At 41.5% G+C, this 26,324-nt stretch overlaps 2 protein-coding genes across 7 annotated transcripts in view; both read right to left on the minus strand.

Moving 5' to 3' along the window:
• The window catches only part of LOC101168440 (uncharacterized), a 35,939-nt gene extending 29,310 nt beyond the window's left edge, over positions 1–6,629 (minus strand). Inside the window, exons 1-4 of one of the 2 annotated variants that reach the window (XM_023957022.2) lie at positions 6,508–6,629; positions 3,329–4,714; positions 755–919; positions 272–370 (exon numbers count right to left, since the gene is read on the minus strand). In XM_023957022.2, the coding sequence (XP_023812790.1) occupies positions 272–370; positions 755–919; positions 3,329–4,708 (1,644 nt within the window). In that variant the 5' untranslated portion in view covers positions 4,709–4,714; positions 6,508–6,629. Of the gene's footprint in view, positions 1–271; positions 371–754; positions 923–3,328; positions 4,715–6,507 lie in introns of both variants that reach the window. The other variant, XM_023957020.2, reaches the window with a different exon arrangement.
• Positions 6,630–13,781: 7,152 nt separating this feature from the next.
• The window catches only part of dnmt3bb.1 (DNA (cytosine-5-)-methyltransferase 3 beta, duplicate b.1), a 36,364-nt gene continuing 23,821 nt past the window's right edge, over positions 13,782–26,324 (minus strand). For 3 of the 5 annotated variants that reach the window (XM_011473025.4, XM_020701622.3, XM_078950092.1), the window contains exons 9-22: positions 25,240–25,381; positions 25,035–25,160; positions 23,058–23,102; positions 22,882–22,961; positions 20,607–20,719; positions 20,352–20,535; positions 18,890–18,974; positions 18,526–18,671; positions 17,976–18,066; positions 17,716–17,864; positions 17,298–17,383; positions 16,362–16,431; positions 16,161–16,279; positions 13,782–15,529 (exon numbers count right to left, since the gene is read on the minus strand). In XM_011473025.4, the coding sequence (XP_011471327.1) occupies positions 15,388–15,529; positions 16,161–16,279; positions 16,362–16,431; positions 17,298–17,383; positions 17,716–17,864; positions 17,976–18,066; positions 18,526–18,671; positions 18,890–18,974; positions 20,352–20,535; positions 20,607–20,719; positions 22,882–22,961; positions 23,058–23,102; positions 25,035–25,160; positions 25,240–25,381 (1,578 nt within the window). In that variant the 3' untranslated portion in view covers positions 13,782–15,387. The remainder of the gene's footprint in view (positions 15,530–16,160; positions 16,280–16,361; positions 16,432–17,297; positions 17,384–17,715; positions 17,865–17,975; positions 18,067–18,525; positions 18,672–18,889; positions 18,975–20,351; positions 20,536–20,606; positions 20,720–22,881; positions 22,962–23,057; positions 23,103–25,034; positions 25,161–25,239; positions 25,382–26,324) is intronic. The other 2 variants (XM_004086401.5, XM_020701623.3) reach the window with 1 other exon arrangement.

A 26,324-nucleotide genomic window follows, 5' to 3' on the forward strand; every position in this document is an offset into this window, starting at 1 on the left:
CACAGACAGATGTGGAGGAGAACATCTGGTAGCTGGGGTTCAGTACCCCGACCTAAGAGAATCTTCTAGTCAAGTCAGTGGGCTGTTGAAGACAAATAGCTCACACTTTGAAATAGTGGTATAGAATGTCAGAGACTCGTTTTGTTCACAAATCTACATTAAAAATGGAACCGATATGACATTCAAGGCATTACTTTTGGCCTTTCTATCAAACATTTTGGACTGATACCCAGCAATAGTCATGTGAACATGCACAGATTTTCCTCCTCACCTTAGCCAACACTTTGCTGGAGTCCAGAGAGGCAGGCAGAGCCAGGAGGGTCAGGAGGAATCGGTGCAGAGCACTAGATGGTTTCAGGCTGTGCAACATCTGGACACAGGAAACAGAGCTCTTCTCATTCCCATTTCCCAGCAATACAGAATCAATCAGAGAAAACACAATGACATTAACTCAAGTGATGAAGACTCAAACTGTGACACAGAAGATTCTTCTTCATTTCAGCCAAACGGACGTTTATGACTAAATACAGATTTATTTTAAAATGTTAAATAAAAATGTAACAAAAATCATTACTTTGAAATGATGAAAGAACATCATTGTTTGTCTTTCAAAGAAGAGTTTACGACATTTTAAGTGGACAAAATGTGATGCTAGCCTGAAAACTACGAGTACAGCTTTCTATGTTCTAAAGTGAAGACACGAGTACTGTTGTTGGAAGAAGCAGAGGGAATGGATCTGGTTATAAGTATTCACCTTAGTCCAGGAATAATCGCCTCCATTCACACAGTGGCTTTTCTTTAGTGTCTGCATGAAAGAGACGTACTCTGACGTCAGCTGGTCCTCTTCAGCAGAGGTGGTGGGACACTGGTCCACATGAACGCCCAGTTCTGACAGCATTTGGCAGTACGAGTGAGGGTCCTGCTGGAGAGGCAGGAGAATCAGCACATCACGTCATGACGCTGGAACTGCTCTAGCAAAAGCTTTAGATGACTGAGAGGAGAACACAAGGAGGATTTTTAAAACTGCATTTGACATGATTAATTCTGAAATAGCGATTTTCCGCCAGAGGAAAATGACAGTGAGGCATTCACCTCTGCAAGGAACAGTATAAGTGTCTGAATCTGAGCTCATCAGCTGATGCATATTCATCTTTAAATAATTATTTGCATTAATCGCACAGCCATGTGGAACATTTCTGTGTGCTTTTAGATAATTGTAATCATTTTTACGATCAAATCTCTGTATTTGTGCATATTGGCTCATTTACAGAGTAGGTGGAAGGATTCCCTTACAGTCAGGGTTGAGCGCGTACCTTTAGCTTACTTAGGGCATGCTAACAGATTTTCATACATTGTCCATCCGTCCATTTTATTCCGTTTATCCGTGACCAGATCACAAAGGCAGAAGTCTGAGCAAAGACGCCCAGACTCACCTCTTCCCGGCTCCTCTGGAGGAGGAAGTGGAGATTCTGAAGTGTTCCTAGACGTAGTCTCTCCAGCGTCTCCTGGGTCTTCCCTTGGGCCCCTGCCCAGTGGGACACACCCAGAACACCTCCCCAGGGAGGCGTCCAGGAGGCATCTAGATGCCCGAGCCACCTGAACATGCTCCTCTTGTCGTGGAGCAGCAGCAGCTCTACTCTGAGCTCTCTCTGGATGAGTAAACCCCTCATCTAATCGCTAAGAACAACCAGCCCCAATGAATGCATAGGATGCATTTAGAGCCACTTAATATATATTACATATCTTTGCTGCATGTTCTCACTTTGCATTTAACACTTCATGTTTTTATTAACCATTTCTCTATTGTTTATTTGGAGTCTGGCTTTGACATAAAGCTGCACTGAAAAACACACAGGGGGAGGCGGCAAGTAGCTCTGCTTGAATGTAGAGGGCGCTCATGAGCTCCTGTTTGTTCTTTGGTAGTTGTTAATAAAGTTTGTCCAGAAGGAGAGGCGCATCAACTTCATTTACTAGTTAAGACCAGTGTGTGAATTCTGTGTGTCTGGTTTCATGGTTGGTTGGTGGCACAGTTGCATCGGTGAATTAGAAAGCACTGAACTTTCAGAAGCATCACACCGCTGCAGTGGAGTTGAATAAAGAAAAAGCTGCCTTTGTGTGTTCGCCCTGAACAATTTGACACAATGTCTTTCATTTATCGGAAAACACAGCTGTGTCAGAAAAACCCTTGTGCAGAATTCCTGAGATCTGCACCGCTTTGACAGTTTACACCAAGCCTCTACCAACTGTGAGTACATGCACTGGTATCAGCAGTGACATGCAATCAGGAGAGGCAGGTGAGGCTTGTGCTTTGCAGTCATTTTCCATTTAAATGTACCATTTTTGGGTGTTTTTTCTTTTCAAAATCGCTTAATTTCCGCATTTGCCGTTCAGATACTAAGTGACGTGCGATGAGGCACCAGCCCGCTGAGCCTCACCTTGGATTGCGCAATACCTATGCAGTCAGACGGTACTGCTGTCTCTCTGTATGTCGGTTCAATCACTTGTACTATATGAGCTGAGTTTACATAATTTAGCAGATGTATATGATGTACAGTGTTTGTTTTTATAAATAACTGTATGTGAGGGACGTCTTTCTTGTGCTGAGCGGTAAACGCCGGCAAAAAAGCCACTGGGTGAGGCCAGCAGTTCTCGTGCCTCATGTTAGGGGGCGCCGGTGGGCCCTGAGATTATGACGCTAAAAAACAATAGAATAAGTGATAGCAAGCGGCAAGTCATTTTCTTCAGAAGGAGCGGCGTATGGACTTTATTTACTAGTAAAGGTAAGACGATAATAACGTTTGTGCTTTTTTCTATGCTGCAGTTTGTATATGAAAAAAAACACGTTGAAATGATATTTTAAACAAAACTGCTGTCATTTAAATATGTGAATAAGTTACTCAGTATGGTTCATATGTTTGTAAATCTGACTGATGACGTCAGTGCCTCACCAGCCATTAACCTCACCGCACGTCACTGCGTATCAGGTAGCTCTGGTCAGTGTGGACACCACATGCCAACACCCGTTTAGCATGTACTTGAACGCGCAACACATGCCTGATGAGTACGTAGCTTAAAACTTAAGCTCCAACATTTTATGAGGGACATCTTTGACCTGTTTATTTTTTTTATGTGCCACAAAACTAAACCTTACCATACTGTTAGTCATAATAATAACACTAAAAGATACAGATTCACTTGAACCAGTCAGCTATTATTTTGTTTCCAGTATGGTCCATAAAATGTTGCCTTTACTTGGAAATCAACTTGGCAAAGCATGCTTTTTAGCATCTTTTAACAAATGAAAGTATCAGAAGTAACAGCCACTTACAGTCGTGTTTTGCGGGTCTTTGAGCAGGTGTTCAATGTTTCGTAGAGACGTGTCCCCAAGTTGCTCGGGTAGGCTCTTCACCAAACTCCAAAGAGCTGCTTTGTAGAAGGTCTGTGCGTTTTTCATGATGAAACTCTTGCTCCCACCTTCCATTAACTCAATGACATGAGAGCCAACTCTCACCTGAGCTAGAGGAAGGAGCTGGGTCTCATCATCAAGCAGACACGCGTCTCGTCTCCTAAGAAAACGCTCTGCCGCAGATGGCTGTAAGATGCTGGCTGCGTAGGATTTAACAATCAGAGCTGTCAGCTGGAACTCAACAGCCAAGTCTGCATTTCCTGACATCTGCAGCTCGTGAAGACCTCGGAGAGGCTCTAAAGTCTCTGCCAGGAACAGGAAACGTAGATGGGTTTCATCGTCCATTAGTAGGGTCTTAATCCCCTTGGTGTCTTCCGTGTTCGCCAGTGACTTGAAATATTCCACCAAGTCCTGCCAGCAGCTAACCATCTTCTGCACCGTGCGGATAATAAATGAAGACCTTTCTGAACCAGGATGGAAAGGATCAACAGACTCCACACCAGCAAACACCTCTTTCAGGGTGTCATTAACGGACAGGCAGGTGGAGTAGTAGTGGTGGATCTCTTTCACCAGGTCGACCACACACCCAAAGGAAGCTGTGAGTCCAGCGAGGCAGGCTCTTTCCGCCATCCCGGGGATGCCACAGAGCGAGATTAACTTTGAGTTGAAGGCTTGAAGCTGGGATACGAACACGTGGCTAACACTGGGGTGTGGAGTAGAACAGTAAAACATCGAGAGGTTGGACAGGGGAAGGTTAAGGTCCTTCAATGCTTTAATCAGAAGCCGTGCATCCGAATCCTCTGGTCTCACCCCATGAATGGGTGTGGATGTTTGTGGGTCAGTTGCATCCACACTTAGCTGCAGAGTCTTGAGTGGTCTCACCACACTCTTTCCCAAACTCTGATCAAAATAACCAATCAGCACAAAGCTGGTGTCCTCTTCCTTTTCCAGCTTTACCCCAACATACAAGTACAGGCAAAAAGGTGCAGAAGACACAGCCTGGAGGATTTCTTTCAGACGCATTGCCCCTTCATTTTGAAAAACTGCTAAACTGAGGACATTTGCAACATTACAGCTGCAGCCACCGCTCTTCTGAGTTGCCTGGTACTCTTCTGCAGGCTCCTCTTTCAGGCTTCTCTCATATTTCCCGTTTGCTTGTTTGGCTTTCTGCTGCCCAGAAACATAAAGTAAACAATCCTCGTCTTCTGATGACAGTTCTATGACATTTTCTTTATTGCCCAGACAGTCCTCTGCCACAACAGAGTGGGCTTCAGTTGGTTCTCCTTCTGGTTTCTCATCCATGTTGACCTGAGGAAAAAAGGAAAATTCATGGTCACTTTACTGACACACACGCATGCACACACAAACACACAAGTCCTCAAGTACCAATATAGATTTTCGAAGCTTCTTTCCCAGTCTCTAATTAAAGTTAAATATGTAAAAACATTCATCAGCAAAAGCTCATTGTCATTATTGAACATAACAAACTAACGAACTATGCCTATACCACGGTCCGGGTGAATACTCGGTTCTGATTGGCTGCTGAGTGTGCGTTAAAAAGTGATATACCACAGGGTGAAAAAAGAAGTTCCGGCCAGCTAGCTTAAATGTTTTGTATCACTGCGCCGGCTTCTTTAAAACAACCTTTTGCTTCATCATTTGGACAAAAACAAGTGGTAAGAGGTGAACTTCCTCTCTGAACCGATGCTTTATTCAACCCACCGGAAAGATCAGCATGTCTCTAGTATTTAGTCAGCAATGAAAGTATTGCAGGAAATCTTGTTGAGATCAGTGTGTGCCAATGTGTGTGTACGTGTGTGTGTGTGCATGGGTGAAGGTGTTTTGGGTCTTCAAGATTGGTAAGAGAGCGCTACAATTACACCATTTTCCATTTTAGCTTTGGTGATATATTCAATTTTCCCATACGAGCATTAGTTAAGAAGCACTTTATCCGCTCTTGAAGGAGTTTGTCCTTCAGATGAATTAAACTGCACATCTGCAATTTCACCCATTTGTGGAAGTAAAAACCCAGTAAGTGTAAAAACATTTCACAGAGAGAATGTTTTATATAGGGAGTGACTATTTGCACGGAACTATTATTGCATGGTTCTGGTTCTGGCTGTGGACAACATTATGAATATTCATTCGTTTTTGTGCTGGCCGGGCGTAAATATGTGCTAATAATGACATTTTCCATTTATATATCTATTGGTTTCTGATGATGAAAACGTAGATGGTTTAAAATTAAAAAATAAATAAAATTAAAACAATTAAACCCCCCCCCCCCCCTCCTATCGATTGAACAAATCGTTCAAACGCAATGCATTGTGGTCTATATTCGCCAACCGAGTGAGCATCGATGTACAACTTGTTTTTCGCAGACTTCCAGGAAATTGTGTTTATTAGTGAGTATTGGTTGAATTTTGATACAGTCACACTTTATACACGGGTTAAAAAGAAAAACTTTAGATGTGCATTTACAAAGACGGAGACGCTAACGTTTTAGACCACGATATCGAGAACAATCGCGTGAAAACACGTGACTTCCTGCTTTGCAATCATTGGTCGGTTACCAACCGACAAAATAGTCCGATGCTGATTTAAAAAGAAGGGATTTAAAAAAAGGTCGGTGTAAAAATGGCGCTGATGCGTAAAACAACTCGTTGATCCCCGACCTTACGAGTGACGGACTTCACTGCAACTTTAGTCCCGTTCGCCATAAGTGTTTTTCACAAATGTAAAAACAGTCTGCTGTGTTAGGGTGCTGAGAAAAACAACAACAATTTACGACTCAAAACTGAAAAGGAAAATAGGAAACCAGTTTTAAAGTTAAAAAAGGTCAAAAAGAAGCTGGTTAGTTTTGTTTACATTACTTAGCGCAAGTGTGCTACTTTCTATTCAAACGATCTCATTTAAACAAAGAAACAAAAGAATGCAAATAAAACCGTGAGTGTGAAAGCCTCGTGCTTTGGTGACGGCGCTTCGCCGCCTCACAAACGCCGCGATAAACCGCGAGAACCAAAAATCCAGAGAAAGTTGGGTCTCTAGTCAAACTTTCTAGAGGTCTAGTCAAAGTTGTAAGGTGATCGTGGTCTACTCACCCCGCTGTCTTCCTCCGAATGCCGTGAAAAGGTCCAAACAACAGATCCAACACCCCCACTCCCACCCCCAGCATCCCGCCAGCCCCGCGCTTCCTGCCTAGATTCGTGATTACGTCTTTGACCTGCATTCAGCGCTTCACATCACAACAGATGAGAGCGAGGCTCATGTTCGTGATCAGGACTGTGAACGTCATTAAATATTCCCTCCTAACGGTGACTGCTGTCACTCATCGGTGCATGTTTACTTAACTCGGCCAGCTAAGCGACAGTTAGCCGCTTCTTCTCTCGAAACTGTTAGCCATTTGGGCTAGCAGTTAGCCTTAGCGGACAACACAATTCATCTTTATGACAATAGTTCAGTTCAAATCCAGAAACGATATATTAAGAGGCGGAATAGCGTCACAAAGCAACGCAAAAACAAATCTAAATCATAGTAATACCATTGTAATAAAACTATGTTTACACTTAGGTACATTTTCAATTTTTCATAGGTGTTCGTCTTTTAAAGGCTCCAATAGCTAGAAGTCTCTGTACGAAGCGTAGGAACCTACTTCATACGTAATGTGCATTTGCACATGCGCAGTAGGCGCAGGATGGGCCTCCAAAACAGCGAACGCGAGATGGCATCTGGTGGTAGGGAGAAGAATTTAGTGGATGAGTGAGAGGAAATTCTCTAGGAAAAAAGTGTATTACACGTAAAGTGCTTTAAAAGACCTCGAAAATCACTAGTGTCAGAATACTAGCTAAAAGTCCAAAGCCTTCCACTTCTTCCTGTTGAAGTACTGTTTCATAAACCTGTTATGACTTTTTCTGAATCCAGCCTATTTCTGATCCAAAAAGCTGTGGACACAGAAATAACTATAGTCCCTGAAGGGAAGGAGCAAACCTTTCTCATCAGAACAGTGAACATCAAAGTAACCTCACTAGAGCTGCCAGCGTTCACACATTTGACTGATTTCTCAATCCACGCTTCTGTTACTCATGTTAAAATACAATTAAAGTTACATTTTTTCATGTTGATTTTTTTTTTTAAATGTATCTGTTAAAGCTTAGGAGACACACGGTCCTTATGTGATGCCTGCAAAGCCTGTGTGGAAACAATAACAATCAGTGGGGGTCTTAAAAGTGGGGGTTGTGTGTATGTTCAGGCCTCATGTGTGCGCCCACTCCACCACTGAGTCACACTCGGATCATTCAAGCGTTAAACATCAGCAAGAGCTGGAATCCTGCAGGACTGAGCAGAAGCTTCCATCCTCAACCTGGACTGTGGAAGGTCAAATCAATATTATCATGTTCCTGGTATGCACTTTGAGTATTTATGACAAGAAAGTTCTAAATATTATTTACTAAGTTTGGTAGCCAAGTAAAAAAACGTTCATTTCATAAAGTAGCTTCAAAATAAAACTGATGCTATCTTCTGGACTTAATTACTCTTAATCATAAATAGACATATTTGCACTAATACCTACAGTACACAGATATAACAAAGAATCCATGAAATCGAATGACAAATACTTTGAGTAATGACTTGAGAGGGAGAAGAAGTAAATGTATACAATCTCACCCCTTCTTATTAGAATGTTGCCATGATCCGGATCTGAACACATATATTTAACTTATTTACACTTTTTTCATGCGCAGTCCAAATGAAGATTTTTTTATCAGCTAACAACTGTAAAGTTCTTACTGGTTATCATCCAGACATATTAGGCCTACACTATTGCAGATATCATGATTACACATCACACAACATGAAACCAAAAATAATTGCTCGTTAATTTAATATCAGGAAGTATTTTTACATCATTCCAGAGAACATTGTTACGCATGTCAAGTCACAGAAGTATACTACTCATTAATTATGAGTGTAATCACCAGGAGTAATGTGGGGTTCAGTGTTTTGCCCAAGGACTCAAGAGTAGGCAAGGGGGGAATTAAACCTGTGACCTTTCCACTGGAGGTTGGCTGCTCTTGCTTCACAGCCACCCCCAATTTAAAGACCCACTTCAATGGAAATCATGCTTTTGGGTATTTTACCGTGTTCTTGTGGCATTTTTCTAATGATGGAGGACATTTAAGAAGAAAACTAAGCTGAAAACTGCAAAACAAAGTAAATCAGGAGCAGATGAAAAAATGTCGTTTGAAAAATCTCTGAGTTGTGACGTAGAAACTGCAATAGAAAAGCCTATTTTATATATAGAAAAGACATGTTTTAAAAATGTTGGCCCATATGCTTCTTGTTGCCTGCTCCATTCTGATCATCCACCGTCAGACAAATAGATCCATGAACGTCTTTGTTGTCATCGTCTGAGCTGGAATCTGGATCTAAACTGTACGGCTGGGTAGCTCTGATATGTTTCCTTTTTTTTGTAGGTTTGTTAGCTTGGGGTTCTGAGGGGCTGTAAGCTAGTGGAAGATAGTGTAAACAAAGGCTACTCGAGAAAAAAGCAGACGCATACTCTGATCCAACAATCCCACCCACAACTCAGTGGCAAGTTTCTAACGAACTCCTGCCGCCGCTCTGCAGATATTATGTCATAAAAAATGATTTTGAAAACCTTTTTTTTTTTATTTTGGCTAAAAATGACATAATCATCATCAAAAGACTACTGGGAATGCTTTGACAATTAATTCAAAAAATGACTGGACCTCAAGGACGCTACTGGTTACAGCCCCTTGGATCATGATTGGTAGCTCCAACTTTAGGCTGTCAATGCTACTAGTGAGCAACATAAGGCATAAAATCATGTTGGTCCCAAAGATAGAGCCAACAGAACAAATACTACAAATACAGTAGTATTTGTTCTGTTGGCGTTGTTCCCTCGATCGATCCGGATAGAAAGATCAATTAATTGTTACACCCCTAACTTCAACTGTTAAAGACAGAAGGTAAAAAAAATAATACAGAAAATCTCATTGTTTGCTAAAAAAATCTTTTTGTATAATGGAGCAGAAAAGAAGGATTTAGTAAATAACAAAAATTCATCTCAATACTTTGTAATGTAACGCTGCTTTCAATGACAGAGGTCAAAGGTTTCCTGAAGGTCTTAAGCAGGTCTGAATACGTCGTAGCTGCTATTTTGGTCCATTCTTCCACACAGATCTTCTCTAGAGCTGTGATGTTTTGGGACTGTTGCTGGAAAACACAGACTTTCATCTCCCTTATTAGATTCTCTGTTGGCCACCCAAGAACCTTGAGGTGCTTTTTAAGTAGCAATTCCTTTGATGCCTATTTGTTATAATTGTCATGGTGGAATATCCATCAGTTTCACGTTTCATCTTTAATGAACTCACTGATGGAAGGAGGTTTTGAGCAAAATACTACCATATATATATGTGGTAGCCCATATATATATGCAGCCCCGTGACCCCGAAAGGGATAAAACGGCAGAAGATTCAATTCAATTCAATTTTATTTGTCTAGCCCAAAATCACAAAAACAGTCATCTCGATGGGCTTCGAAGTAAAACATGAACTCAAAGGATCATGAATACAAAGAGTTCAAGGGAAAATACTAAAATGAACTAACAAACTGACTATGCTATACTGGCATCCCTGCCCTTAGACCCCCCTTCGCGGTAAGGAAAAACTCCTAAAAGAACAGATTCCGGAAAAAACGAAGAAACCTCAGGGGTGTCCACATGAAGGAGGGATCCTCCCCCAGGACGGAGAGGTGATTTACCAGAACTCTTGGAGAAGAATTCACTTATCTAAATCTACAACTACATATATAAAAGTCCAGCAGACGAGCTTCATCCAGACAGAGTTGGGGGGACAGTCAGGGGGGCGAGTCGAGCTGGAGACAGGAACCACAGCCAGGTGTAGGAGCAGGAGCAAAGGCGAGGTAAACGGTCAGGAACAGGAGCACGGATGAGCCAACTGGAATCTGGAAGCACTCCCACTCCCCAGAACGGGAGAGGGAAAGAGGGACAATACATGAATCGCACTGTACCAGGCAGAGGCATGGAGAACTAAATGATAAATTATGATCAAGAATAGAGGAGAGGAGGAGGGTAGAAGTAGATGAGAAAAGAGGACAGAACCCCAGGGCACCATAATTACCCCAGCTTCAACTTTAGATTTCTAAAGTCTGTCCTGAACAGTGTGTTGCCATCAATTACTCAAATAGTTAACATGTCTCTTCAATCTGGAATATTTCCAGAGGCATTAAAAACTGCAGTCATTAAACCTCTCCTGAAGAAAAACGGTCTTGATCCCACTGTACTGAATAATTACAGACCTATCTCTAATCTGCCATTTTTAGGAAAAGTCCTTGAAAAAGTTGTCTACCAACAGCTCACTGATTTTCTCTTATTAAACAATTCATTTGATGTTTTCCAGTCAGGTTTTAGACCCCATCATAGCACAGAAACTGCTCTTATCAAGGTAACCAACGACATCCGCCTGAACACTGATGATGGCAAAGTCACTGTCTTAATCCTGCTAGACCTGAGTGCTGCCTTTGATACTGTTGATCATGGGATCCTTTTGCACAGACTCCAAGACTGGGTTGGCATCTCTGGATCTGCCCTAAGTTGGCTCAAGTCTTATCTAGAAGACAGGAAATATTTTGTTGAAATTGGGAGTTGTGTCTCAGACTACATGGCCTTGACTTGTGGTGTGCCCCAGGGATCGATCCTGGGACCCCTTCTGTTCAACCTCTACATGCTGCCACTAGGGCAGTTAATACGCAGTAATAACATATCTTATCACAACTATGCAGATGATACTCAGATCTATGTGTCACTGACAACAGGTGAATATGGGCCGGTGGATTCACTCAGCCACTGCCTCCAACAGATCAGTGCGTGGATGCAGAACAACTTTCTCCAGCTAAACTCAAACAAGACCGAAGTTATTATTTTTGGCCCACAGAAACAAAGAGAAAGTCTCAGCAGCTACCTTCATTCTCTGTCTCTTAAACCCTCAAATCAAGTCAGAAATCTAGGGGTAATCATGGACTCTGACCTGAACTTTAACAGCCATATCAAGTCAGTAACATCAGCGGCATTTTATCATCTGAAAAACATTGCCAAAATCAAAAACATAGTGTCAAAGCCAGACCTGGAGATACTTATTCATGCATTTGTCTCCAGTAGGTTAGACTACTGTAACGGCCTGCTCACCGGCCTCTCCAAGCGAGCTGTAAAACAGCTTCAGTACATCCAAAATGCTGCTGCTCGAGTCCTGACCAGAACCAGGAAGTATGATCACATTAGTCCTGTGCTCAGGTCTCTGCACTGGCTCCCTGTACCTGAAAGAATAGACTTCAAAGCAGCTCTGCTTGTGTACAAGTCTCTCCATGGCCGAGCACCAAAGTACATCTGTGACATGTTAGTGCCATATGAACCATCTCGTACTCTGAGGACCTCAGGGGCCGGCCTCCTGCAGGTGCTCAGAGTCAGAACTAAACAAGGGGAATCAGCGTTTCAATATTCTGCAGCAAAAATCTGGAACAGCCTCCCTGAAGTCGTAAGACAGGCCTCTTCTGTGTTCATGTTCAAATCTAGACTTAAAACATTTCTGTTTAGCCGTGTATATGACTGAAAGGTCCTATCTGCACTTTTCTTTCCTTTCCTTCCTTTATTTTTAAATCAGTTTTCAAATTTTTTTTTCTTTTCTTTTAAAGTAAATTTTATGTTGATTATTTCTATGATGTATTGTGATTTTAATGCATTTTTCTGTTTTGTGAAGCACCTTGAATTACTTTGTGTACGAATTGTGCTATACAAATAAACTTGCAAACTTCTAGCAGCCTTTTAAAACAAATAGTTATTGTTAATAAGTTTAGTTTAAACACATTAACATTAAGTTAAATAAAGATGAATGAATGAATGAATGAAAGAAGAAGATGAACTACCATAAATATTATCATATATGACTCCTTTCATCCTTTTCTTCATAGGATCAGTTGTTCTGTCCCCGTTTGTAGAAAAGCAGTCCCAAACCACGATGTTTCCACCCCCATGTTTCACAGTGGGTGTGTTGTTGTTGGGATGCTGCACAGAATCCTTCCTCCTCCAAACACAGCGCATGATGTTTAGACCAAAGAGTTCCAATGTTATCTCATCTGGGCACATGCTTCTCTCCCAATCCTCGTCTGGATCATCCAGACTTAGACAGGTCTGGACATTTGCTGGTTTAAGCAGGGGGACCTACAGAGCCCATGACAACGTTGTGTGTTACCATAATAACCTTTGTTACTGTGGTCTCAGCTCTCTTCAGGTCAATGCCCGGTTCCCTTGTGTAGTTCTGGGCTGTTTCCTCGTTCTAAAGATCATTTGTTCCACCGGATGAGATCTTTCATGGAGATCCAGGTGGAGGGAGATAGTGATATTTTATTCCTTCCTTTTCTAATAATTGCTCCTACTGTTGATCTCTTCTCATCAAGGTGCTATTTATTGTAGAGTGCTTCATCCTAGTCTGGTTCAGGTCTACACCATTGTCTCTGGTGTCCTTTGACAGCTCTTTGGTCATGGTGGTGGATAAGTTACACTCTGACTGTTAAGGGTGTGGACAGGTGTCTTTATACAGATAACCACCTTAAACAGGTGATATTAATAGAGGTAACCAGTGGAGGATAGAAGAGCTTCTTAGAGAAGAAGTAACCGGTTTGTTGGAGACAAATCTTTACTTTTTGGCTCTATTATACAAATGAATTCTTTAAAAATCAAACAATGTGATTTACCAAAAAAAACCAAATGTGTCCTTTAAGCAGTTTCCAGTCTTTGATAATGTACATATTCTTTAGATCCATTTGAAATCAAACGTTATTTTAAGACTTTGCTACTCTGGAAGGGACCTCTGTCAGTGAGGCCTCAACAGCCGTTTGGAGGCTTTTGGGTCAAAGTAGGGAAGAAAGGAAGGAGGTGAATAAGAGCGCAAACGGAACCTATAAATGTCAGCACCTTCTGTTCTTCAGTTCTGTTTGACAATAAAAAAAATACATTTTTTTGGGGGAATTTAAAAATTAAATCCAAGTCCAATTGATAGTACGTGATAGGACAGCTGGCGTGGAGCAACTTCGCCCCATGTCCCCTCCCTATTTCTAAGAGTTCACAGCGGAGAGCCTGAGGTCCAGGCAGCATATTTTCTCTGGCACAAATGAGGTCTTTGTCAAACAGCATTTCTTTATGTCTGCTCCTGAATACTCAGAATTATAATTTTAAACTTAATTTTCTTTATAAATATCCTCCACCATCAGAAAAATGCCACAACAGCATGTCAAAAACACAATTTTCATTAAAGTGGGTCTTAAAGAAAAACTGGACTCATTTATGTCTGTTGTTTTATGCAGCCAGGCTGCTCTTTATTGAGAAAAACGATATAAAAATGTTACTGTAAGCACACAAACAAAGCTGTTCTTTAACTATATTTAAAAACAACATGTATATTTGAAAAATGTTCTACAGACTGACACATAAAAAGAGAATAATAAAATAGTCTTTGAATGTGTCTCTTATAAAAGTACAAAAAGTTGTTGGTATAAAAACTTACATCTTTTGTATGCAAAGCTAAAAACTAAATAACGTCTCTAACAGACAAAATGTTCCTGCAAACTACACAGAACAATCTACATTCTGCAGTACAATGGTAAAATTGCAAAGCAAGATTTCTATGCTATTATATCCTATAAATTAACCCCATGAAATGTTATAAAAGTTGAGTTACAGGTGGAAAACACTGAGTTAGCTAAACACTGAGGCAAGTCAGGGTTAGTGACAGAGCATCTGAATACTACAGATTTGTGCACTTTGTGTTAAACAGCAGGATTGGAGCCTTTGCTTGGCGACAGTGCTAAAACAAAAAAAAAGAGTGCAGGACATGGAGGAGCTCCACTGCAGCTGAGATAATGCCCAGGTCCAGCCAGACTTGGCCACAGCCATCCTCATTCCAGTCTTCTAGCAGGAGACAGATCAGAGGCTGTCAAAGTCAGACGGTACCTAAATAAAGATGATCCAGCGCTTGGCAGAGGAACACGTTCGGCCTGGAGCTAAGAACAAGCTTCACTGGGATCCAGGAAAAACGTTTGGTCTAAAAGATCAAGATGCACTGAGAACCAAAAGATGTGAAGTAGACTGAGGCGAGCCCGGTCTCAGCCGTTCACATTTCCAACAGACAGTGACAGCACAGCAACAGCCATGAGCGAAGACCAGCAGTCGAGACATGGGATTTCCTGCACCGCTCTCCTCATCTGTCTGGAACATGTCAATGTTGCTAACACCACTTCTGTCTTTTTCAACTAAGGCATGAAAGTGTAACCATAAAACAAAATATTAGCTCTAGCCTAGACATCTACAGTTAACTTTTAGCGCTCTAACTCCCACAAATTAGTGTTTTTTTTTTACCAAACCACTGTTTAAAAAACTGGAAACTTAAATTGAAACTTCAACATTTTAACCTAAAAATGCACCATTAACGGGCCCTTTTTTTTGGTAAGCGGCCTTTAAAAAAGGAAAGGAAAATCCTTCCATGGCAGTGATGTGACGCTGAATGTTCGACTGCTTCCTGACTAAACTGTCAGATCAGATCAGTGGTGTGGAGAGGATGAAGGACATCCACCTGCAGGGTCAGGACACACATTTGCACTTGGAAGTTCTGTCTGATCCAACATTAAGCCTTTAAACTGGGATAAACAAAAACCAAAAAGAACTGAACCTTCTGCTGACCAGCTGTCTGCAGCTCAGAGTCATGTGATCTGTTCCAGGAGGACCTCTGTGGTGAGAAAAACGGCACAGCTGGTTGTGTTGTTGTTGTTGTGTAGAGCTGCAGATTAAAGTAAACCGAAAGCAGCCTCCATCATCACCTCCCTTCATTATTGGTTTGAGGGTGACAGGCTGACAGCTGATGGAAACATGAAGCCGTCAGAGGAGAGGGGGGTTATTCACAGGCAAAATAGTCTTTGAGGGGGGCAAACAGGTGCCTGATGACCGGGACGCTCCAGGACCGGCCCAGGAGTCTCTGTCTGGCACCGCGGCCCATGTTGGAAACATCCGTGTAGTGGACAGGAAAACCAAAGATCCTGCAAAAGCAAAGGGACGACCCCAACGTTACCACCAGCCTTCACGCAGAAACATCACCACAAACAAAGAACTGAGCGAAGAGGTTGATATGGAAGACAGACTCAGACTTTACACATTCATTTTTTTATTTTATTTAGTGAGACAGGTTTTAGGGGGCTGGGGGCTGCTGCATGGGGGTGTGGCTGTTAGCACTCTCCCCTCACAGGAAGAAGGACCTGGTTCAAATCTGGCTTCTTTGTGTGGAGTTTGAATGTTCTCCACATGCATGTGTGTTTGCTCCCACTTCCTCCCACAGTCCAAAAACAGGCTTCACAGGTTGACTGATGATTCTGAATTGTCACCAGGTGTGCATGTGAGACTGAGTGTGTGGTGGTGTGACACACTGGTGACCCGCTTTATCGGAATTTTAATTTGAACTCAGCACTCATCTGTTTAAAATAGCTTTCTCTTTATGACTTCATTTGCACGGATTGTTTTTGCATTTCATGATGTTGTTTTTATGGTTTTTGTACAGTGACCTTTGTGTCCTGAAAGGCGCTTCAAATCAAATTCCATCCATCCATCCATCACTACTACCCAAATGGACTGGGTGTGTCCACCACAGGGCGTTTACGGGCAGCTCCGGCTCACCTCTCCAGCTCTGTGCACCACAGAATGTCCTCCTTTCCGTTCATCAGCACTGGGAAGTGCTGGTCTTTCCCCTGTTTGATAGAGTTGGAGCGGGTGGTGATGGTACGCACCTTTCCAAACTGTGAGACAGCATGCAATGTCAAACCCCTGATCCAATAAAGCGAAAACTTTCCTTTTGTCTTCACTGCAAACATAGCTGACCTTTGCAACTCTGCCATGCTCCAGACAGTCCTGCAGCTCCAGCTTGTCCATCCCAGAGGCGCACAGAGGCCTGCAAAGTGTCACATTAAGGTGTTATATTTGTAAAAATAAAAACTCATCGTGCAAAATATAAGAAAAAACATTCTGAGCCACAGCCCCAAACAAAAAACATCTTTCTTTTCAGTTTCAACTTATTTCAGGTTCAGTTTGGAACATCACGAAGGCCACATAACTTGAACGCAAAGACATGCTGGTTAAAAAGGAGAAGCCCCAAGAAGCCAAAATCCCGTCTATAGAGAAATAAACAGCTGTTACTCAGTCAGTCATTCTATTGGTCAGAATGAACACTCTGGATCTGATAACTTTTTAACATGTTCTTGACATTTACTCGTTTTTTTCACAATTTTTTTTTCTGTAATGCAAATTATCCAAGTCATAAACTGATCAATAAAGTAAATATTAGTATGTGGTCCCACGTCGAACAGTCATCCCCACTTTCAAGTGGTAGGGGTGTGGACGTCCAACAAGCTCACTCCTAATTGGTGAGAGAGGTTGCCATAGAAATGTTGACTCAGACTGACTTGGACCAATCACTGCTTATTGATGTCGTCTGCCTCCAACATGGCGGCCCCCCAATATCATGAAAAAATGGCGACAGAATTGACTTCATTTGGTGGCTTGAAGCAAACCATGTTGTATGAGTGACGTTACACGCAGTCCAGTTGTCATATGCAGTCAATGGTCAGTGCACGTGGATCAGTGCACGTGATACGTTTCTCATGAGAAAGTAGTTTTAAAGAAAACCATTTCCTCTGTGACTATTGTAGATGCATTGAAAGAAAACGCGTTTGCTCAAAAAGATAGGACAAAGAGGCAGAAATGACCGCCAACAGACATTCATTTCCTTTAAATGTTTCCTGCCTTAAGTTTGAGCACCTGTTCATTCCAGGCAGATTCCCCCAGAAGTATCGAGCACGATGGGCAGCAGAAACCTCAATTGCGTCGATCATAACAGGGTTGCACTGCAGGGAGAAAAAGGAAAAACAAAACACAACCACCACTTTCAATCCCAGGAAACGATGTGTTCCTGACTTTGTGATGTCACAATGTGAGAACCCGCCCGTTTTTGTGGCTTGGGAGGGGCTGGTGCTCAGAGAGCAGCGTTATTTTTAGAGGAATACTCAGAAATGTGTGAATGGATCAAAATACCACTTTGGGGTACCTTATAGTAAGGAATTACCATTATAATGCAATTAAAAGCTTAATTTAGCATGGTATAGGCCCTTAAAAAACATTTTTCCACATAAATGTTGTTCTGTGTTCACTCTTAATCTGTCTTTCTTCGATGACTTACCTCGAGGAAGCGAGAGATGTCCCTCTTGTCATTGACACCCATGGCAACCACATTCTCGAACATCCAGAAGAAGGGCCGGTCCTCCCCCTCCTTAGGTTTGGCCTCACTCAGCAGGCGGTAAAACTCAAAGAACAACCTCCCTGTGCCTTCTGTGTGAACCAAACAGTTAGGTCACTATCTACAGCACAGACGGTCTTTATTTTCATAAAAAAGTGTAAAAAATTAACATTTAAATAATTATTTAAATGTGAAGTGCCAACCATAAAGGCCCTTTCTTGCAGGATTGACGATTGAGAGATCGTTGCATGGACTCCCTCCAATCACCAGGTCGAATGGGCCCCATTCCAGAATCTGAGGGAGACATCAGGGCGACAGCTGCTGTTAGCCTGAGTTAAAAACATGCATGAGGGTTTCAAACTCCAGTCCCCCACAGCCTTTTTGAACACACCCCTTGTTGTTTCTGCAGCCTTTAGGGACTGAAGTTTGACACCCAACAGTGACGCTGAGGGAAACTTTGGGGAAACACAGAGGAAAATTGACAGAAGCCTTTTTACAGTTTGCGGCTTTGAAGCATTCAGGTTAGATCTCCTCTACTCTGACCACAACCCCTCTAGTTTTCACTTCCAGCCTACTGGGCGAACAAAATCTTCAATTCCTGCTACATAACTAAACAAATCCAAACAAAAAAACAAAAGGTTATAAAACATCGACCTACACAACATTTAAAAAGGAAAAATTATTCTTCGAATGCAGTGATGATAGAGATTATCAGATCAGCTAACATAACAAACAAATCAATGAGCTCCTCACATTTTTCTTGGTGATGTTCCTGACATCATGGACATATTGGATTTTTCCTTCATGTCTGACAACACCAACCGAGATGGAGTCCTGGCAAACCTCTGATGCCACATACTGGTCCACCTTAAAACCCAGGTCCCTCAGAACCAGGTAGCCTGAGGGCGAAAACCCACAAACGTGTCAACATCGTATAAAATAAAAATAACAGGATCACATTTGTCTGTTTGTCTATTCATCACTAATATGGTAGAAGGTCATGGATGTGGACTTATGCAAGCAGACTTCTCTGTTTACCCATTATCCAGTCTTAAGCACTTCAAGTAGATGCCAAAACATTGAAGAATCCAGTGGAAACACAATGAGAGGACCTCACCTGTTGCAATGCCGTCAAACAAGGAAAGGACTCGAATTGGTCTTCTTTGCTCCGCTGGGACTGCTGGGTAAATCTGGGGTTTTTCCTACAGTACAGCAACATGTTATCAAAAATTAGAAATCATGTCAGGCTTTGTGCTGCATCTCTATTAGGCACAAAATGATGTGAAATCTGAACAATCCTTTCACATAAAGTTTAAATGTTGTAAAGCTAAACCGTCCCAGTAACAGGTTCTGATCTTCAGTCAGAAATATTTTCATACAAAAGGCTAACAGCTCGGATTTTTAGACCTTTAAACAGAAATGTATTCTGTGAATCCATCCATCCATCCATCCATCCTCTTAACCTGCTTTATCCCTTTTGGGGTCACGGGGTTGCTTGAGACCTGTCCCGGCTACTGTTGGGCAAAGGCAGGGTACACCCTGGAAAGGTCTGCTGTAAATCCATCTAAGTATTATGCTATAATAATACATGCCTCCTGCTCAGGCCTCCTGAACCTCATGATTGGAAAAAGGTGCCCTGATTTTATTCATGTTTTTATTTTCCCCCTCTCTGGTTAATGCGGGACAGCAAACCTGCAAACTCGGCCAGAGCGAGAACACAAATGCAGAGAACACATTTGGGACTTTAAGTTAATTTTTAACTTTCAACTTTTAACTTTAAGTTTAACTTTAAATACGTGCGGCAAACAATAAAATCCAGCCTTTGATGCAGTTAAGTGCGTGCGGGGAATGCAGCAATGTGCCATCTTCTCTTCTCCCCCGCCTGAGCTGATTTGCACGCTGGATGGGGCAGATCAGGGCGATTGTGCAATGCACATGCACTCCTGGGCCGTTGATTGACAGCGATTTAAAAGGACTCAGAAATACTCAGAAATGTAAAAATGAAATGATTTCTCATTCCATTTGTTCATAAGAAAAATGCCCAAAGTACATGTCAAAAACAAAAACAAAATTTTCATTGGAGGGGGACTTTAATGTCATGAATGAAGTTGGTTATTGATTTTCAGGCAAGAACATAAGCAGACATCTTACGTCATCACCATGCGTCATAAGTGCGAGCACCATCTGCACGACCATGGTACGTTCCATTTTCAATTTACCTGTAGCACCTGTACAGGCTTACCCTCTGTTCAACAGGATGTGACTATACCTTACATTTAAAAATGTACCATTAATGCTAAACCAAAAACTTTTTATGGGTCAGAAAATCTTCCATGGCTGCAATACACAAACACATATCAGTTGTGATCATTAAAAACTCAGAGCCACTGTAAAAGAACTGAAATGCAGCTGAACTGACACATAAAATCCCCCAAACTAACCATGAATAAAAACAATAACAATAAATCTAGACTGAGGATGGAGGTCGTCATGTTTTCTCTCACAGGGTCCAACTCAAATAAACAGTTTTTAAGGAAATGATTAAGGATTCTTTTGGGAGAAAAGTCAAACCGACTCACAAATTCCTGTCCGTTATCATTAGCGAAGAACTCCTGCAGCTTCAGATTCCAGTCGTGTCGGCGTTTAAGGATGCCGTACTGCATCAGCGGCTGGCACATGTAGCATCGCCACGGGTCAAGATACCGAGCGTTGTTAGACGCTCCAGGGTCAACCAGAATGTCCAGACAGTCTACGCAGAAGCACCTGCAGGAAGTGGCAGCGATTGACAGAGGGCCGCAGGAAGTTGCCCGTTTAGCTCTCAGTGAGTGGCAGACCTGCAACAGTTGACGTTTCCACACAGCAGGACTTCTCGACCTCCACAACAGATGGTGCAGTAGGACTGGTAGCCATCATCATCGAACATGTAGGACATTTCCAGGTAAACGTCCTGTGGACCAGAAGAAACTGATAATAGTTTATGTCCCCTCAGAAAAAAGGCTGCCGTAAACAAGGAGAATGTTGCTTGTAACTCTGTGTTCAGCCAAAAATAAAACAACAACAGTGACTAAACTAACTGAAAACTGACAAAAAACTGGAATTTACTAGAAAGAAACAGAAATGTTTACCATCACAATTACCTTAAAGAAAACAAGTCTCAACAAAAACCAGACTTGAGATGACAAACATCTCAAACTAATGTTTCTTTTTGTTTTTTTCTGCCTGCAAGAGTGACAATCCTGTGTCATTCCTCTTTGTGTCGTCCATCTTTACACACTCACACACGTGAGAACACTTTAACCTGTGTAGCAAATTAAAAGCAAATGTATCTGCATTCCAAATGTTCTGATGTTACACCACCAGGTCCTGTTTGTCCCCTGATTGGCCTGATTGCAAACAAGACTAAGGTTGTGTCTTAATTCCCACTCTAACCCCAACTACTATACAACTATATAGTGCAGCACTATGTAGTGCCATGAATTTTAAAAGCAGTTTGAACCCTTTTTTTTTTTAACAGCGGATATAAAGTCATCGATTTCATGAAATTAAAATAGAAATAAAATGAGCGTTTAGAGGCCTTTATTTGTGAGTCCACTGTCTTCTAAAGATAAAAACGTTGATGGTTTATAAAAAAATAAATACATTTAAATACATTTTTTGGTAAAAAATGTTCCAACGCAATGCATTGCGGTCTATATTCGCTGATCTAGTGAGCATCGATGCACACTGGTTTTTCGCAGAGACTTCTGGGAAATTTCCCGGGCACTCGATGTTTGAACTGTAGATTTGGACAGCACTACAAAATGGCGAAGGGACCATATAGTGGACTATATAGTGAGTAGTGAAGGAATTCAGACAGCCTGTGTTGCTAACAAGGTGAGGAGTTAGCGCAGTTACGTTCGTTTTAGCCATGTCAGGCTGGTTTTTCACATGTTGCAAACAATGTTGGGAGGACTGACAGTAAATAAGAGCTGGACTGAGTGACCCCTCCCCCCTCGTGTTCCAAACAGGAAGTACCCGCTGGTCCCAAAAAAAATCAAATCACATAGACTTCTTTAGAGAAATAAACAATGATAAGTAACTAAATACACCAACTGGTGCAGCTCGGACACATCCTCAGTGATAACCCCCAGGGTCTTGGGGTGTTTCGGGTATTAGATCATCATACACCCTCACCTGGGCGACCCAGCCGGGGGTGATCAGTCCCCAGCTTGTGTCCGAGAATAACCATTCTTACTCTTCTACCTTTTATTGACATGTTCGTGATCATCCTAATTTTTTCACGACACTTTTGCTGTAGCGCAAGTTATTCAAGTAACAAACTGACCAATCAGATGCCTCAATAAAAGTAGGTGGTCGAACGTTTGAAGCTTGAAGACAGATTCTCCCGAGCTCTTTTTCCGATGGAAGGGGTGGGGCCTTTCTAAAATGCTTACTGCGGATTGGAGAGTGGTTGCCATAGAAATGTAGACTCAGACCAATCACGGCTTCCAGCATGGAGATGTACATATCGTGGAGAAATGGCGACTGGATGGACTTTAATTGGTTGGAACCGGAAGCAAGGCATTTTCTAAGGGTGATGTCACACGCGAATCGTCCAGTTACATTATACAGTCAATGGTTGGGAGTTACAGGCATTGTGAATACGCTAACGTGGCTAACGTGTAGCGTGTTACAAACAAGTTCTAGAATGACGGTGAGCACAGTTAATAAGGTCTGACTGACTTATATCAGACTCTTGTCTCACTTAATGCGCCTTATATTTTAAAGCGCATATCGACGAGTTTGAAAATAGACCCTTCATTAATTATTCATTAATATTCTAAGTACTTTGTTGCATTTTTACAGTTTTAGATTTGGGACTGAGTCATATTTTAAGACAAGACTCAGTTTTCAAAATGACAGTTCTAATCTTGGCAGTTTGCTTTCTTGTATGGACTGTAGTTCGAAGTGGAATTGTGCTGCACACCTGGACATTACAAATATTTAATACAAAATGAGGTAAAGATTTATGCAACACTTTCTGTGTTCTGTCTTTACCAGATTTCAACATCACACATGCATAATTTCTCATTTTTTAACTCTTAAAATGAAAAGAAAATGATGCTTCACCTTGCATGTTTGGCACAAGCCTCCTTCAAAAAGTGGATGAAAGGTTACAACTCTCATATTCCCACAAGAGAGACAGAACTCTGCCAGAAAGACGGAAAAGAGACATTGATGCATCGGAACAAAATGTACAGAACAATAATTGGAAACATGTAGTGAAAGATGGCGGAGAATTCTACCTTCTATGTTTATTTTCTTCTTTCGAACTTCATTGACCATTTGTTCTGATAGAGAGACAAACATGGAACAGTGTTGACCACAAATCAGAAGATAGATACAAGAGTCCGTCAAAATAAAATCCTCCATAAGTCCCTCTGCTCTACAATTAAGGACATTTTTTAGCAAAGGAGGCCAAAGACTTTATCGTCCTCTATTCTTCCAACCACAACATTTAACATTAAGCCTGAACTGATCAGTCAGGATTATCATCTGTTTCATTTGACAAACTGTGCAGATTTATTTAAGACAAAAAAGCTCCTGACAGATGAAGAAAAAATAAAAAGCCACCCTTGGGGCCCAAAATTCCCTAAAAGTTACTGTGTCCAAAACACCAGCAGGCTTCACAGCTGGTGCACAAACCAGTTGATTTACAAACTATTGCAGAACAAGCAATTTAAGAATTTTGAGCAAAACATTTAGAGGAATAGATGATTCATTCATAGCACGTTTATTAAACGTGAATCCGAATCATAACAACAGAAATTCATATATATACAAGGATTTATCAAACATTTGATACATTGATTTAAAAATACGCATATGTCCACATACACTAGTAAATAATTCAATTATTACTCTTAATAAATTAGCATTAGCTCTATAGAGTATAGTTCATGACACAATGAAATGATTAAATATTAAGATTGTCAACAAGGATTCAATAGATTGCTTGAAAGGAAGTGGGAGGAAGTGAATTGATATAATCCCACCCCGTTTGTAAACTTGTATTTATGTCCTGCATTTCCTTTTATGTGGAAAATTTGATTAGTTCTGTTTTCCACGCTGTTGTTTCAAATCCGTAACGTTTTGGATGTTGGCAGACTTTTCCCAGATTGCTGGCAAAAAGATCAAATCCTTCAATCTAATCTAATCTTATTCCTATCTAATTTAATTAAGTCTAGTCTAGTCTAATCCTATCCAATCTGTATCAATTCAGTCAAATCAAATCCAATTTAGTTTTATGAAGCCTCATCCAATTTAATTCAATTAAACCAAATCAAATCAAGTTTTGTATATTCTAATCCAGTTTTGATATAATTTAATCTAGTCCTGTGCGGTTTAGTCCAATCTAACCCAATCCACTTTGATCTAACTTGATCTAATATAATTTAATCTAAAATAATCAAATCTAAGTTCATAAAGAAACCTGCAAAACCTGGAATCAACTTTGAAATGAGTTAACCTGGTTGACAAACAGTTGAACATGGTTTGGCTTAGCTCAGTTCAGATCATTTCAATAATAGGGCTGCACGATATGAGGAAAACTTGCGATATGCGATATTAGTGATCAATATTGCGATAACGATAAATTTGCGGTAAATAAACAAATAGAAAAATAAACAAAAACATCATTCCCATTTCATTGCAACAGTTTAAAAATTATACTCCAAATGACCCTCATCGACATGGGGGACAAACGTCAGGGTGGCTAACCCTGGTCCTCAAGAGCCTCAACCCTGTCTGTTTCACAATTCTCCCTAGACTGCTCGATAATGATAACCAAAATCAGGTGTGTTCAGTCAATCAGGATGTGAAATCACTTGAGTCAGCCAATCAACAGCAAGCTGGTTAAGGAGAGCTGGAAAACAGGCAGGGTTGAGGCTCTTCAGGACCAGGGTTAACATAATAGGCCTCCATCTGATTGGTCAACAATGGGAAGGCGTCCATCTGATTGGTCAAAGCATAAAGGGATTTATTTGATTCGTTAAATGCTTCAAGCTGCTAGAAGATTGTTTTAACACATTTTGGGTTTGCGATTTATTGCGATATTCGCCGTCTTTTGCCATATGCATATTGCAGAGCTGGATATTGCGATAACGATAAATTTGCGGTATATTGTGCAGGCCTATTCAATAAGATCAAATGGTTTGAACCAAAGTTCTAACCCGACAGGTTGTATTCTGATGCACACAGCGCGACAGTTCCTCAGACCATACCTCTGCAGTACGACTCTTCGGGGACGGCCTTGCTCTTGCAGAGACTAACTTTGGGCCTCTTTGCACCAGGAAAGTATTCAGGCAGAGAAACGTTCAGGAGCTGATGGTCCAGCGGGTTGGAATCTGCTGGGAGAAACAACCACTTCACTTCCATGTTGACTTACGAGCCAAAAGAGAAAGGCTTTTGTTCTGCTGCCCTCCTCACCTCCACTGTGTGAGGGTTTGAGTCCCTCCTTGCCTTTGGGCTGGAAGCCTCCATTGGCCCAGTCCAGCATGGGTTTGATCTGCTCCTCCAGGTTCTCAGAGTCACAAGGAAGAAAAATCTTTCCTGCTCGTACACTGGCCATCTGTCAGACCCACGGGAACAACATTTTACCAGTTCATATCAAATACTAATAAAACACCTTCAATGAATCTGTCTTTTTCTTTAACTTTAGCGGTAAAATAACTGATATGGAGCAAAGCAGGGTTCAAACTATAACAAAGTGAACATTTTGATCCGGAGTCATGGGAGGAGCTGATCTGTGATCCGGGAGGGGGGGGTAAACCCTGTCCTGCCTACTCTCTGTCCTCCTTTCTCGTTCTGGTGCCCTCCGTCTGTCACATTGGTTGATGCCAGATACAAGGTGCGCACCTGTTGCTTGTTCTGCTATTACGTCTGTGAGGTGTTCAAGGCCCTCGGAATTTCGCTTCACTGCATTGCAGTCCAGAACAAGGAGCCCAGAATGAACACAATACAAACACCCTCTGTCCCAATTGCATGAGCTTATTGAGTTTTATTTGACCGTGCAGCTTTTCTTGTCCGTCAGCGTTATATTATCTCTGAACGTCACCTAAAACAAGATGTAAAGTCATGTCGTTTGTTTGGGCGCAGGAGATCCCCTATTTTGATCAACTTGTGTGCTGACTTTCTGGTGAGCACCAAAAAGTATCTCATGCAAACTAGAAACCAGTTCTAATTGTTTTACTTCTATGTCACTTTAGGGGCTTTGTGCAAGTTATTCAAGTTATAAACTGACCGATCGAATGCCTCAATTAGGGCTGCACGATATGAGGAAAACTCGCGATAAGCGATATAAGTGATAAATATTGCGATGACGATATAACTTGTGGTATATAAACAAATAGCCAACAACCAAAAACATCATTTTCTTTTTGTTGTAACAGTTTAAAAATTGTACTCCAAATGACCCACGTCAACATAGAAGGCAAACATCTAACATAAAAGGGCTCCATCCGAATGGTCATATGCATAAAGGGATTTATTTGATTTGTTAAATGCTTCAAGTT

The sequence above is a fragment of the Oryzias latipes genome, chromosome 7 (genome assembly GCF_053564925.1).
Source record: "Oryzias latipes strain Hd-rR chromosome 7, Olatipes_Hd-rR_3.1".
NCBI classification, from domain to species: Eukaryota; Metazoa; Chordata; class Actinopteri; order Beloniformes; family Adrianichthyidae; genus Oryzias; species Oryzias latipes.